This window comes from Rhamphochromis longiceps, linkage group LG17, assembly GCF_057381845.1.
Source record: "Rhamphochromis longiceps isolate RC_006_pf linkage group LG17, R_longiceps_female_GT1.1, whole genome shotgun sequence".
Lineage (NCBI taxonomy): Eukaryota > Metazoa > Chordata > Actinopteri > Cichliformes > Cichlidae > Rhamphochromis > Rhamphochromis longiceps.
The window spans coordinates 6,689,677-6,704,391 of NC_140573.1; the positions used below are offsets into that span (position 1 = coordinate 6,689,677).

General features: G+C 37.8%; 2 protein-coding genes across 3 annotated transcripts; both read left to right on the top strand.

Moving 5' to 3' along the window:
• Positions 1-4,056: 4,056 nt before the first annotated feature.
• LOC146649192 (C-type mannose receptor 2-like) lies at positions 4,057-8,367 on the top strand. Its single transcript, XM_085386635.1, has 3 exons — positions 4,057-4,336; positions 4,806-5,165; positions 7,934-8,367. The coding sequence occupies exons 1-3, from the start codon at positions 4,072-4,074 to the stop codon at positions 8,278-8,280; spliced, it is 972 nt and encodes a 323-aa protein (XP_085242761.1). The 5' UTR covers positions 4,057-4,071; the 3' UTR covers positions 8,281-8,367.
• Positions 8,368-10,129: 1,762 nt separating this feature from the next.
• LOC146649193 (macrophage mannose receptor 1-like) lies at positions 10,130-12,545 on the top strand. Of its 2 annotated transcripts, none has more exons than XM_085386859.1 (4): positions 10,130-10,163; positions 10,398-10,791; positions 11,252-11,610; positions 12,199-12,545. In XM_085386859.1, exons 1-4 carry the CDS (start codon positions 10,130-10,132, stop codon positions 12,543-12,545), a joined length of 1,134 nt encoding a protein of 377 aa, XP_085242985.1. The 2 variants fall into 2 exon arrangements, with proteins under 2 accessions (XP_085242985.1, XP_085242986.1); XM_085386860.1 differs by having other exon boundaries at positions 10,398-10,784; positions 11,254-11,610.
• Positions 12,546-14,715: the final 2,170 nt, after the last annotated feature.

The following is a 14,715-nucleotide window of genomic DNA, read 5'->3' on the forward strand; positions in this document are numbered from 1 at the left end:
AGCTACATTCCAAGTCCTTCATTTTAAAGATACAGTAAATAAGGTTTTTAAAAGGCAGGGACAAAATTTGTTGTAATGCATTCGGACTCATATGTGTGCAGTTATTAATATTTTAATAGGGATAAATCCCTTCATTATACTACTTTATCCTCCAATCCAAACTATAGCAATTTAAATAACTTTGAAACTGAAAAATAATAAATTAAAAAAGAACTTTTTTTCCTTATTAAATCACACTTTTTGGATAAATATCTATCATTACTTATAATATTTAAACGTATATACTTAAACAAGATATAAGTTGCCATGTTAAATTTTAATTTGTCTTACCTGATGTAGATGGAAGTGCTGTTGTCACCTTTTAGGCTGTGAGAGAATTAAACAGTGTACTCTGAGGAGCGATACTTAAAGCAAATTTCCTCAGTTATCAACTATCATCAACATTTTTTTGTAGACCCACAAAAATGTTGACATAAGTTAATATAGAGTAAAACAAAAAGCTGTCAAAAATATTTCTATGGAACTGAAACAAATGAAGTTGGATCATTCATTTTGTTCACATTCTTGTGCAAACAGTCTGTGGGCTTAAAACCCTTATTGCAAAATATTAAGTTATAGTGCCAAACTCTCATAAGAAACAGAGCCAGTGTGTGCACACGGACACTGCCAGGTTGTGTCACGCACAACACTGACTCCTGGTTCAGAAAGACTTTTGTATCCTAAATGCAAGTGACGGGAAACTAAAGGCCCATCACTTGCAGTTTTTGGTGTGAAATGACACGTTACTGTCACAAATACACAAACACAATTAAAGTTTTCATCATTTTCATGAAAGTGTTTGATTTGATTCCAAAATCAGTTCCCCAGAACTGACTCAAGACTCACAAATTTGCTCAAAACTGTGAAAATATCTATTCTGTTCAGTAAGTCTGGCCTTACTCTTTGTAATAATTACTGAGGCAGAGTGGCTTTAAGCTCGGGCTGGCATCCCTGAAGGATTTATGAAAATATTCATACAATCATTTACACAGATATAAACAAAATTTAAATAAAACCATGGAAAACTTTCAACATTATTTGTGCTCTTAACGTTCCTCCTCAGTGAATAAACTTCATTATGAGAGCTTTTAATCACACAAATGTCTGTGATCACCTTGTTAAGAGCCACTACTTAATTGAGCGGCTGAACTTCAGTCAGTGCTGGGTTGCTGCATTACTGCAGTGAGTGAAATCACGGCTCCTTTTATTACTTGCCACAACACTTACCTGCTCTTTCTTGTTGTGTAGGAATCTGTGGATCAGCGGTCTGGATACTGTGGTGAGCAATCGGAAATACTGAGTGAGTGTAAATAGATTTATTCAGTAAAAGGACCAGATGTTACAGTTATGAGGAAAAGCAGCCCAGAAACTTTACCAGCTGCACACATCGTTGTGTGCCTCAACTTTTGTTCTTTGACCTAAGCTAATCTGCCATTTTTCCTTGGTTAGGTTTAGAGATCTGATCTATATTATAATTTTACAATTTGGGACACATCGTCGGTAGTGGACCTTTGATTCATCGGGTGTTTCGGCCATTATCACTAGACACCCTCATCCAAGGAGGCCCTGCCAGGGTTGATCAGGGTTGTCACTGGTTTATGTAAAATTTCTATTTCTCTTCTTCTTTCTACTGTTTAGTTTTCTACAGTTTATTCTATCTATTCAATGCAACTGAGAAATATTTACCTCTTTAAAATTTATGGAGCCTCATTTCTTCAAAGGGACAGAAAAGGTGATAGAGAGATGTAAGACAAGTAAGTAAGATAAGATAGGAGAGAGGAGAGCCGGAAGGGGGGCGCCCAGTCTGGCTTCCCACACCTCCCCGCCAGATTGGACTGTACACTCTACCTCCCCACTGCCTCCCAGAAAAGGGGAGAAGAGCAGAACCAACTGGAAAAACAGAAAGACTAACCTTCATCTCTGAATTCAACCACTGTTATCAGCAGCTTAACAATACGCATTGCAGACACTGGCACACTCTAGAGGCTGAAGCATTGCTGAGTGCTGATACTGGAGCAACTTCCCGTCTTATTATTTTAAGGAGCTCAGACAGTTAGGGATCATCTTGTCAATATTGTTCAGCCAAATAAACTGAACGATGCTTCAGATGTATTTTACTCATCCACACAGTGGAAAGACGTCGTCTGTTAAACAGTTCACAAACTGCAACACAACATCAGTTATCTGTGTGCTCAAATACACCGGTGGTCAAGCTTGTACTTGACACACATAGAGAGCACTTAAACAAACAAGGAGTATGCCATAGCTAAACACTATTATGAGGCTAAACACAGCTCTCTTCAGAGGATCTAATGCTGTATCATAGCAGACTCGTTGTAGTAGCTGAAAAGGACTTTTGCCAGTTTGCCAAACTGTGTTCATGCACATTTGCACATATACACACACATTCAGTAAGATTCAGCCAATTAAGAATTTCTGGCTATTAGACATCTCAAACGTGCGCGCTATCAATCAGGTAATGAGTAAACTTAAAATGTGCTGCTGAATTGGATTTTGTGGGGGTTCCTGTGGGACCTTTCTTTTTTGGGAGAGGTGTGATGAACCCTGCTCATTGTTTTAAACCTTCTCTAAAGTGTTTCAGATCTGGTGCTAACTGGGCCTTTGGATCCCAGATTATAAATCTTCCTGCACTGCTTTTCTTTACTCTTTGTTGTTTGTTGCATTTACAACACTTGCATACATCTCAGCATACGTGCATACCTTACATCAGCGGTCCCCAACCTCGGGCCTCGGACCAGTACCGGTCTGTGAGTCGTTTGGTACCGGGCCGTGAGAGTTGAGGCTCAGGTGTGAAATGTATGATTTTCAGGGTTTTTATCAGTTTTCAGCGTTATTTTGTTATCGTTTTTATCGTTAACTCGGTTTTCCTGGGTCTTTTCATGTGTGTTATCAATAAATCTTATTTTTTCGGTACCGGTACTAGTTTTATTTTGCTGTATTTATCCGTGACACCTTAAAGGCCGGTCCGTGAAAATATTGTTGGGCATAAACCGGTCCGTGGCGCAAAAAAGTTTGGGGACCGCTGCCTTACATCATAGCTCCTATTGATTTGTGTAGCTCATTAAGTTCTGTTTCAGTAGTCTAATTTTGTTTATGAACCTTCCAAAGAACCTTCAAAATGCAAACAGTAAAGACATGCAGTTAGTTTAGTTTTATTATAAGTTTTATTATATATAAATACTCCTGAGAGAAGGAAGCATGTTGTTAAAGTAAATTATTTTAAATAACACCCTCTCTTTGTTTGACATTATGTAAATATTAGTATTATATTACCTCTGTTATGACCATCTTGTTGGAATATTTAAATGAGTCCATAGAATGATCTTTGTTGAAGCAGAGACATTTTATTGAGTGCAGGTTTCTTTAACACAACACGCAGAGGCATCGGACTGAAGCAAGGAAAGAAGAATAATCAGATGTAAGTTCAAACTTCAGTCTCAATTTACATTGTTAGCTCAGCACTGGCTTTACATTAAACTTACAGTATTTATTCTGTATTTCTGCTGATTTTTAAAAGACTCAAAAACATTTTTAAAGTAGCTATTCCCGTCATGTGTAATGTATTTTTTTACAGTGCAAAATAAACTATGTTTTCTTACTCATATATTACCTTACCTATATTACCCTATTATCTGTGAAAGTGGTGCAGTTATATTAACTTTGATGGTTGTTTATCTGTCTTTCAAATCTTAGTTTCATCAAACAGAGGAAATATGCACCGGAGGCTTTTTCTGCTCATGCTGATGGGTAAGTCGATCATTTTAACAGTAAAAACTGCAGATTTGCATCACTTCAGATTAGTGCAGGGTTTCTGTGAACTGCTCACAAAACTTGCCATCAGTAGATTTCTGAATGACCTGTGGGGTTTTTTTTGTTTTGTTGTTTTTAGGTCAGTGTTCCTTGATTTTATGCCAAGGCTATAAATACTATTTTATTAAAGAGCCTAAAACTTGGGACGAAGCTCAGCGCTACTGTAGAGAAGGATATAAAGACCTGGCCACAGTGCCTAACATGACACATATGAAGACACTGTACACAGATTCTACAGAGAATCAAGGAAACGCCTGGATTGGGCTGTACAGCATCTCAGGAAAAGAAAACAGGAGGTGGCACTGGTCTCTGCCAGGAGTGGAGTTCAATGATAAAGACGTGAAATGGAGTGGAAATGAACCTAATGATGGAGGCGGACATCTTGAGAACTGTGCACTGATTGACAGCTCTGGTGGGTTGTTGGATATTGGTTCTTCTCATGTTGACCCCTTTATCTGCTATAATGGTGAGAATATTTGACAATAATTGTATTAATTAAACAAAGTGTTTATATTTAAACATATCTACAGCTCATCTCTAATGAAAATGAGAAGATGCGATAATTGGCTGCTGGTGTTTTAGCCCCTGTGTGCTATCCTGCTCATTTGAATACCCGTCCTCCCACGGTGCTTTCTCTGCCTCTCATGTTACACCAGGACACTGTTCTTTGCTTTGCTGAACCATCTCGTGGTGCCAAATGTCATTACACAAAATTTCATACCAGACCTTTGATCAGAAAACTGTTTCTCTGCCACACAGAGCAAAGTCATCCTGAGCATAATGTCACAGCTGTGGTTATTCCCATAATGTTGGTAGTTTAGTTTTGAAGGTTTCGAGCTATTTTAAGTTGTGTCTTTAGAAAATCAAGTTAAAGATACATTTAAAGATAGAAATGTACATTTCTTATGAGTCTTGTCTTTCTCTTTATTCCACAGAACAAAACAAATCACTACATTTCATTGATGATACAAAAAAGTGGCGTGAGGCTCAGAGCTACTGCAGAGAGAACCACACAGACCTGGCCAGTGGAGCAGAACAGTTAAAGGAAGCAGTCAGTACATTTAAGAGTTCTGATAAAACACGATCATGGATCGGCCTGTTCAGAGACACCTGGAGGTGGTCAGATGGGAGTAATTATTCTTACAGACACTGGAGAGATGTTGGTGAGTTACCTGAAGAGTGGTCTAAAACTGACCACGGCACCAGGAAATGTGCGATGACTGAATTAAACAAAAAAGGAAAATGGAAAGCTGATGATTGTAACACCAGAAAATCTTTCTTCTGCTACGCTGATGGTGAGATTTACAGAGATTCATCTTTATTTAGTATTTAGTATTTATTTATTTATTGTCATTGTCAAGAACAATGAAATTGCATTTGGGGCTTCCATACAACCCAAAAAAAAGAAGAAAATAATAAATACCCCTTAAAACCCAAGTGTACATATTTAACCCAGTGTGACTCCAATGCAATAAGACAATCCTTAGCAATAATGTTCGTAGAAATTCAGACAAAGACCTGAGAAACATGACAAAATACAACAATGCAACCCATTCAATATTATTGTACTGTGAGATATGATATCAGATATGATAGTTATCTATTTAAGAAAGGGGGGGGGGGGGGGGCAGGAGGGGGAAGAGAATAAAGATATGATGCACCAATGCAGACCAGTTCATTGCTATTAAGAAGTTGGATATGGTTATTGTCCGTGAGAGGGGGGCAGAGAGTTCAGGAGCCTCACAGCCTGTGGATACAGGCTGTTGGCCAGTCTGGATGTTCTGGCCTGTATAGACCTGTACCTTCTCCCTGAGGGCAGCAGATGGAAAAGGTGGCGCGCAGGGTGATGTTGGTCCCGCAGGATACTGTGCACCCTCCTCAGACAGCGAGTGGGGAAGATATTACTGATCTCTGGCAGACTTGTTCCAATAATTCTGCCAGCTTCTTTCACCACCCGCTGGAGTGCTTGCTGATCGGCCTTGGTGCAGCTGGGGAACCACACTAGAAATCCATACGTCAGAACGCTGCTGATGGCACAGTTGTAGAAGTTCAACATCAGAGATCTGGGAATGTGTGCGCTCCGCAGTCTCCTCAGGTAGTAGAGGCGCTGTTGGGCCTTCCGTACAACTGAGGTGATATGGTTGCCCCAGGACAGGTCCTCGGTCACAGTTACCCCCAAGAATTTAAAACTGCTCACCCTCTCCACCGCCTCACTGCCAATGAAGAGAGGCAGATGGTTGTTATGACCCCTCTTCCGGAAATCTACAATGATCTCCTTGGTCTTTTTGGTGTTTAAGACCAAGTTATTGTCGTGGCACCATGACTCTAGTTGTTGCACCTCTGTCCTATAGTTTGTCTCATCATTGTTGGATATAAGTCCGAGCACTGTGGTGTCATCTGCAAACTTAACAATGAGATTGGACGCGCAGGAGGAAATACAGTCATGGGTGAAGAGAGTGTATAGCAGAGGGCTCAGAACACACCCCTGAGGGGCACCGGTGTTGACCACAAGGGTGGAAGAGGTGTTCTTACCCACTCTGACACTCTGTCTACGGTTAGTGAGGAAGTCCACAATCCAGTTGCACAGAGAGGAGTTAAGTCCCAGTTGGTGGAGTTTGGGACGGAGTTTGTATGGCCGGATGGTATTAAAAGCCGAGCTGTAGTCTACAAAGAGGAGCCGTGCATAGGTGTTCCTGTGTTCCAAGTGCTTCAGTAATGTGTGCAGCACTGTGGCGATCGCATCCTCGGTTGACCGGTTCTCCCTGTATGCAAACTGGTGCGAGTCCAGGGATGGTGGAAAAGCAGCTCTGATGTGTTTAATGACCAGTCTCTCCAGGCATTTGGCGGGAATGGGGGTGAGTGCCACAGGTCTGAAATCGTTCAGACATGTGACATTTGACTGTTTTGGGATGGGAACGATGGTTGCTGCTTTGAAACAGGATGGTACCAGTGAACAGGACAGCGAGGTGTTATATATAGAGGTGAAGACGTCCGCCAGGTCGGCAGCACAGTCTTTTAGCACCCGGCCCAGCACTCCATCCGGCCCGGCCGCCTTCCTGGTGTTAATGCTCCGGAACACACGCCTCAGCTCATGAGTGCTCAGGACCGGAGCAGTGTAGGAGCTCCGGGCCGCTGCGTCTGTGCGCGCCGCCATCTTAAGTTCAGCTTGAACATCTGGTTTCTGTCAGTTTTCTTACTGAAGGAATAAAGGTTAAAGCTAAACTAATATTTCTTCTCTCACTGAAAAAGTGTACATGAAGGGCTGGTATATGTTTCATCATAAAGCTTAATAATGCAAGCTGTTATGGAGATAGAGCTACACCCCAGACACATAATGCAGCCTCCCTATAGGAACCTTATAAGAACCAGGGGTCATATTAGTTTATAATAATACTTGTTTATGAATTCTCCAGTTTTTTTCCCTTTTTTTTAAAGGCTCACTCATACATGAAAGATTTTAGTTAATAGGACTTTAATAAAGCAAATTAGGAAAAGTTAAAATTCTAAATTGGAAAAACTTACATCAGGAAAGTAAAAAATATTTCCAACTCTTATTATTACTTATAACACCAGTAAACCTTTCTTCTGCTATGATGACGGTGAGATTTGCAAAAATGCATCTTTCACATCTGGTATCTGTCATGTTTCTTACTCGAGGAATACATATTCAAACTAAACTAATCTTTCTTATTCTTATTGAAAAGAAGTCATCATCAAAGCGAAATAATGCAAGCTTTTATGGAGATAAAGGTATACCCCAGACGCTTAATGCAGACTTCTTTTGTAAGGAACTTAAGACACATTAGTCACATTAGTTTCTGTCAGCGAGGGCCTGTAATGCAACTTACATGTAAATAATTCTTAAGAAAGAAAGAAATCTTCTCGATAACTTGGGGTGGTCGAGGTATACTCTGGGTAACAAGTCATATAACATTAATGATTTTACCACGGGTAAATCAAGAGGAGTAAAGATTTGAAACAGAAAATGCTTAAATTCTTTTTCTTTTGTTTTTGTCCTGATTTGTTTCCTTTTAACCGACCATCCTGTGTTTGTTCATGCCAGAAAACTTCATTCTGATCAAAGAAAACAAAAAATGGGATGAGGCCTTAACTTACTGCCAGCGGCACCATCATGATCTGGTCTGTATCACAAATCCCAAAGAGGAAGAATTAGTGAAGGAGAAAGTGAAGAACGCCACCACACCGTATGTGTGGCTGGGACTGCGCTTCAGCTGTGTTTTTCAACTGTGGCTGTGGGTCAGTGACCGGGTTGTCTGTTATGAGAACTGGGCCAATGAGGATCACGCTGGACGGTGTGGCATGTCTGTAGCCATGGAGACAGGAGGAGAGCATAAATGGTTCAAGAAAAATGATTCAGAGATGTTTAACTTCATCTGTTCGCTGCGATAGGCTTTTAAACCAGTCTAAATGACTGCTTATAGAGTTGATATTTCTCGTAATTATGAAGTCAAAAAATCAAAATCAAAACTAGAAGCAGATGACATCTAACAGTGATAATTTCTCTTTGTGTTTATTCTTAAGGGTTTTTTTGTTTTTTTGTTTTGTTTTTTGCATATTGTTTACTACTACCTACTACAGAATAAGAATCCCTTTTTTGTTTTGTTTTTTCAAACTTAAAAATGTTATAATAGCTAATGTGTCTCAAAACCACATATATGTAATTATTAGTTTGGTGTCTAACATAAAGAGTTTATTCTGTTTCCGTCTACTTTTATTTCTCTTTTTTCTATTTTTTTCTTGAACACTAGATGGTGCATTCGAGTCAGCCAAGCCACTGAAAAATGTCTGAAAAGTCGTGTGCTTGTACTTTAAATGATTCATGTTACCCAGTTTGGTCTTTTTGTGTAAATCAACATTAAACAGTAGCTCTGAAATTATGTTGGACTATGCTTTTGTTTTAACAAAGTAAAAGAATGTGGAAAAACTAATAAATATATTTTTCATAAAGTTTTGTATTCTTAGACAGTTTAAACTTCATTTTTATGCTTTTCAGAAAGAAATAGACCAATATTTACAATCATATAGTAAAAAACCAGGAGGGCTTTGTGACTGAGCTCCCATCTTATTGTTTCCTTTTAGTTATTTTCAATTAATGTCCATGTTAAACACTAGAAGGTCTTTTTCTTTCTTTTCAATGTTGATGGTGGTTAAATTTGTGATAAAAATCTAAGAACATGAAATATAAAATAGTAAAATGCAAGACTGTTGTAAATAGAAGATTAATGCTGCAGTCACTTGCAAATGTAGCAACAGCTTAGAGAATGGTAAAATAAAAAATAAAAAAGCTGAACTGATTTTAAACTGAAAACCTGAACACACAACCTGCTCTCAACCAGGTTGTGTGTTCACCATAAGTTGCCATGGTGATTTAACCAGGTAATAAAAGCAAGTTTCATGACACAGAACATTTTGTTTTTCCCTAAGTCTGATTTTTAAATATAAAAATTCGGTATGAACAACTATTTTAGTTTATCTCCCACAGAAGTGTCTTTCTGTGAAGTGACACTTTCTGTATTTATTTGCTGGACAGCCAACAGTGCATATTTCACTTCTTCCTCTTTTCTATCATTTAGTTTCTTAAGACGTGACGCGAGCTGTTACAGTTCACTGTGTCAATGAGGAGGACTGCACACGCAGGAGGAAGAGACAGCAACAAAAAACAAGTTTAAAAAGAACAAACCGGATATGCTTCCAGTAAACACAAAGTCCCACTGTTAAACCAAAAGTAGGAATATTTAAATGTGTACCACAGAATTCTCTTTGTTGAAGCAGAGTGGAATATTTTATTAAGTGCAGTCTTCTTTACAGCAACACGCAGACGCATCAGAGCGAAGCACAGAAGAATAACCAGATGTAAGTTAAAACTTTGTAGTTGAAATTAACATTTTTACCTACAATATTTATTTCTTCCTCATTTTCTGCTTAATATTAAAATGATTTGCATTTTTAAAATGAAAAACATTTTTAGTTTTAGAATGAACATTTTAAGAATTTTTAAAGTAGGAATTCTCTTGGTTTGTAATAATAATCTTTTTTATGTAAAAGAAACTGGATCCAACCTTTAATTTCTTATTCATATTATTTGAAATTGTCCTGCTTGTTGTGGTTCCTGTTTACAGCTTGATTTTTTCATCCATCTTTCACTGGTCTTCCTTAGAACTCATCTAACTCAAACATCTAACTATATTAACTCAAAATCGACACAATTAAAATCTTAGTTTCATCAAACAGAGGAAATATGCACGGGAGGCTTTTTCTGCTCATCCTGATGGGTAAGTCGATCAATTTAGCATTAAAAACCACAGATTTACTGCATCACTTGAGATTAATGAAGGTTTCTGTGAACTGCTTACAAAACCTGTCAGATAACAACATCCAAAACACAATTTCTGTCAACAACCATGTGTGAGCAGTCTCTATGGGACCTCTGCCCTCCGGATATAATTTTGTTAACAACATTTTTGCCATCAGTAGATTTCTGAATAACTTGTTGTTGTTGTTTTTAGGTCAGTGTTCCTTGATTTTATGCCAAGGCTATAAATACTATTTTATTAAAGAGCCTAAAACTTGGGACGAAGCTCAGCGCTACTGTAGAGAAGGATATAAAGACCTGGCCACAGTGCCTAACATGACATATATGAAGACACTGTACACAGATTCTACAGAGAATCAAGGAAACGCCTGGATTGGGCTGTACAGCATCTCAGGAAAAGAAAACAGGAGGTGGCACTGGTCTCTGCCAGGAGTGGAGTTCAATGATAAAGACGTGAAATGGAGTGGAAATGAACCTAATGATAAAGGCGGACATCTTGAGAACTGTGTAGTGATTGACAGCTCTGGTGGGTTGTTGGATTTTGGTTGTTCTCATGTTCACCGCTTTATCTGCTATAATGGTGAGAATATTTGACAATAATTGTATTAATTAAACAAAGTGTTTATATTTAAACATATCTACAGCTCATCTCTAATGAAAATGAGAAGATGCGATAATTGGCTGCTGGTGTTTTAGCCCCTGTGTGCTATCCTGCTCATTTGAATACCCGTCCTCCCACGGTGCTTTCTCTGCCTCTCATGTTACACCAGGACACTGTTCTTTGCTTTGCTGAACCATCTCGTGGTGCCAAATGTCATTACACAAAATTTCATACCAGACCTTTGATCAGAAAACTGTTTCTCTGCCACACAGAGCAAAGTCATCCTGAGCATAATGTCACAGCTGTGGTTATTCCCATAATGTTGGTAGTTTAGTTTTGAAGGTTTCGAGCTATTTTAAGTTGTGTCTTTAGAAAATCAAGTTAAAGATACATTTAAAGATAGAAATGTACATTTCTTATGAGTCTTGTCTTTCTCTTTATTCCACAGAACAAAACAAATCACTACATTTCATTGATGATACAAAAAAGTGGCGTGAGGCTCAGAGCTACTGCAGAGAGAACCACACAGACCTGGCCAGTGGAGCAGAACAGTTAAAGGAAGCAGTCAGTACATTTAAGAGTTCTGATAAAACACAATCATGGATCGGCCTGTTCAGAGACACCTGGAGGTGGTCAGATGGGAGTAATTATTCTTACAGACACTGGAGAGATGTTGGTGAGTTACCTGAAGAGCTGTCTGAAACTGACAGCGGCACCAGGAAATGTGCGATGACTGAATTAAACAAAGAAGGAAAATGGAAAGCTGATGATTGTAACACCAGAAAATCTTTCTTCTGCTACGATGGTGAGATTTACAGAGATTCATTTTTCACATCTGGTTTCTGTCAGTTTTCTTACTGAGGAATAAATGTTAAAGCTAAACTAATATTTCTTAGTCTCATGGAAAATCTGTACACGAAGAGGTTGGTATATGTTTCATCATAAAGCTAAATAATGCAAGCTGTTATGGAGATAGAGCTATACCCCAGACACATAATGCAGCCTCCTTTCATCAGGAACCTGAGTCACAGGGGTCATATTAGTTTCTGAGTGTGGGTATCGCTACCGTTTCTAATAGGTTCTAGATTTACAGCTATAATGAGACATAATTCTTGTTTCTAAATCCTCCTGATTAAAAGAAAATTAAATATAAAAAGGCTCACTTAAATTTAAATAATAAGACTTTAATAAAGTAAATTGAAAATTCTAAGCTGGAAAAACTTACAGCAGGAAAGTAAAAAATATGACAAACTGTCCAACACTTATTTTTATGAAATTTGTTTAGTTTTTTGTATTCTTTTGTTTGTTCCTCATGTATTTTTGTATTTGAGGTAGAAAATCTAGAAACCTGATTTCATTTAATTTGAACTGAACATCTGTTTGTTCATGGCAGAAAAGTTGATCCTGATCAATGAAAGGAAAAACTGGGATGAGGCTGTAAATTACTGCAGAAAGCACCATCGTGACCTCGTCTCCATCACAAACCTTGAACAGCAGGAACTGGTGCAAGAGAAAGCCAAGAATGCCAGCACACCCCACATCTGGCTGGGACTGCGCTACAGCTGTGCTCTTGATCTGTGGTTCTGGGTCAATGACCAGCTTGTCTGCTATGAGAACTGGGCCGATGACACAGACACTGGGGACTGTAACCTGGCTGTAGCCATGGAGACAAGAGGAGAACATAAATGGTTCAAGAAAAATGATGCAGAGATGTTTAGCTTCATCTGTTCTTTATCATAGGCTTTGAAACCATGCTAAATTAATTGTTTTAAATCGTATATTTCTAGTAAGTGTTGTAATCACACTTACTATATTTTTCCTTTATCCAGGCTAGAGATTGATGGGATATAACAACAAGAAGCACTCTGAGTGCAAACCTCCACTCTGGACAGGATTTTTGTTTAATACAATAACGCTGGATTTTGCATGTAATCATTTTCGTTTTTTTCTCTTTTTAAATGTACTAAGATGTTTGTAGTGCAGTAAAAAAAATAAAATAAAATAAATAAATCCACACCATTGTGGATTTCAAATGTATCTATTTTGTGATACTTTTGAACTCTGATTGAGAGTGCTCCACATAAACTACAACAATACACTGGACTGTAAACTCTCAATATTGGCTGAATTATGCTACTTTATTGAAAGTGTGAAATGTGAGAAAAAAATGTGAAATAATAATAAGCAAGAATAATGAGTTAATGCATTGGATACATTCACTGTTGCCAAATTCCTCACTCGGACTTTAAAGCCAGCATAAAATAAATGTGCAGAAAAGTGACTAATGTGTTTGCACCACTTTAATATTAACACAGCAGAGAGTCAAAAAAAATGAAGATTTTTACTAGTAATGAAAGCTGTCGGATGAACGTTAGGTATCATTTGAAAATAAATTAACAAAGATCATTGTTTATTCTGAAGGAATAAGAAATTGTTAATGTTTCTTAGAAATCTGAAGTTTTATTTATTTTTTTCCAAAATACATCTCAAAAAGTAAAAAAAAAAAACTCATTCGCCTATTTTTCATTATATGTAGTCCCATCAGAAATGACTGGTTTTGGGGGGGTGGTTGATCCAAAGTTCAACATCGTGTTTGCTCTCCATTTAATGATATGATGCAAATATTGTTATTGTAGCACTGTTTGTATGATGATATCCAAATGCACACAATAAAATCCTCTTTACTGGAGCAGAATGGAATATTTTACTGAGTGCAGACTTCATTAGCAAAGCACACAGAGACACACTGTGTGCTATGCTGGCAGTGGCAGACTGTATGTGTAGCAAAAAAGGACTCAAATGCAGACCAAAACAGAAAGTGAAACGTGCGTGGAGTAACAGAAAACGAGCAGTTTACTAAGGCTGGTAAAATAAATACAAATGAAGGGCATGGGTGAAACGAAACAATAACCTAAACTGGGTGATCTAAAACTAAAACATGAAAAACCCTTAAACACGGTGAACTGACAGGAATACCTGAAGACGTGCACACAGAGACACATCATGAGTGTCTCTGTGCGCTCATCAGAGTTTCTGAGTTAAACCACACTGACATGTTTTTCTATGGACTGACTGAACATTTGTGTAAATGGTGCCTCTTCTGAGTAGAAAAAAGTGACCACTATGATATTATTGGGTTAAAAATATTTACCTCTTAAAAATTTCCAGCAGCAGCTGTCAGCCATAATTTAACCGTCCACACATTTTTATTTTTCTGTATATTCTCAATAAAATTCCTGGAAAGAAATGTTTTACAATAATTTTAAATGATTATTGACGACACAAATAAACTCTGTCCAGCGTGTTGGATTGTAAACTTTCCATACGTCTTTAGTTACATGCTACTTTCTGCTACTACTAGTATTCAAACTATGTCAGTATTATTAAGAAGTTGTAGTTAAAATAGATATGAACACATCTAGAACACAGAAAAGTGTTCTAGATTTAAGATTATAAACTTGATTATCAGCATGAATTTAGTTTATCTTCTACACAAATACTTTCTTGTTGTTTAACTTGTTGGTCAGTTTTCAGAATGACCACAACTACAAAGAAAAACAAATCTCAATTATTAAAAACATTCATTTAATTTAGTCTTTTACCATTGCTCTAACAGAAAGGATGTTTTTAGTTGTGTCTTTCAGCATGTCAAACAGCAGGTTTGGCTTCTTGTCTGTCCTTTTTTCCATTACATTATGTAAATATTGTTATTATATTGCCTGGTGTTTGGCCAGCTTAGAGTTCTTGTTTGCATATTCAAATCCATTCAACAGAGTCTTCTCTGTTGGAGCAGGATGAGGAACTTTATTGAATGCAGTCTTCATTAACACATCAAATAGAGACATCAGAGAGAAGCAAGGAAACACAAATAATCAAATATACATTAAAACTTTGTGGTGCTTTTCAAAGT

Excerpts from the sequence above, each read along its gene's own strand:
- LOC146649193 (XM_085386859.1), top strand. The coding sequence starts at position 10,130 with ATGCACGGGAGGCTTTTTCTGCTCATCCTGATGG. Across the intron at positions 10,164-10,397 it reads TTTTCTGCTCATCCTGATGG|GTCAGTGTTCCTTGATTTTA; the intron begins GTAAGTCGATCA and ends TGTTGTTTTTAG. Across the intron at positions 10,792-11,251 it reads ATCTGCTATAATGGTGAGAA|AGAACAAAACAAATCACTAC; the intron begins TATTTGACAATA and ends TCTTTATTCCAC.
- LOC146649192 (XM_085386635.1), top strand. The coding sequence starts at position 4,072 with ATGACACATATGAAGACACTGTACACAGATTCTACAGAGAATCAAGGA. Across the intron at positions 4,337-4,805 it reads CCCCTTTATCTGCTATAATG|AACAAAACAAATCACTACAT; the intron begins GTGAGAATATTT and ends TTTATTCCACAG. Across the intron at positions 5,166-7,933 it reads TTTCTTCTGCTACGCTGATG|AAAACTTCATTCTGATCAAA; the intron begins GTGAGATTTACA and ends TGTTCATGCCAG.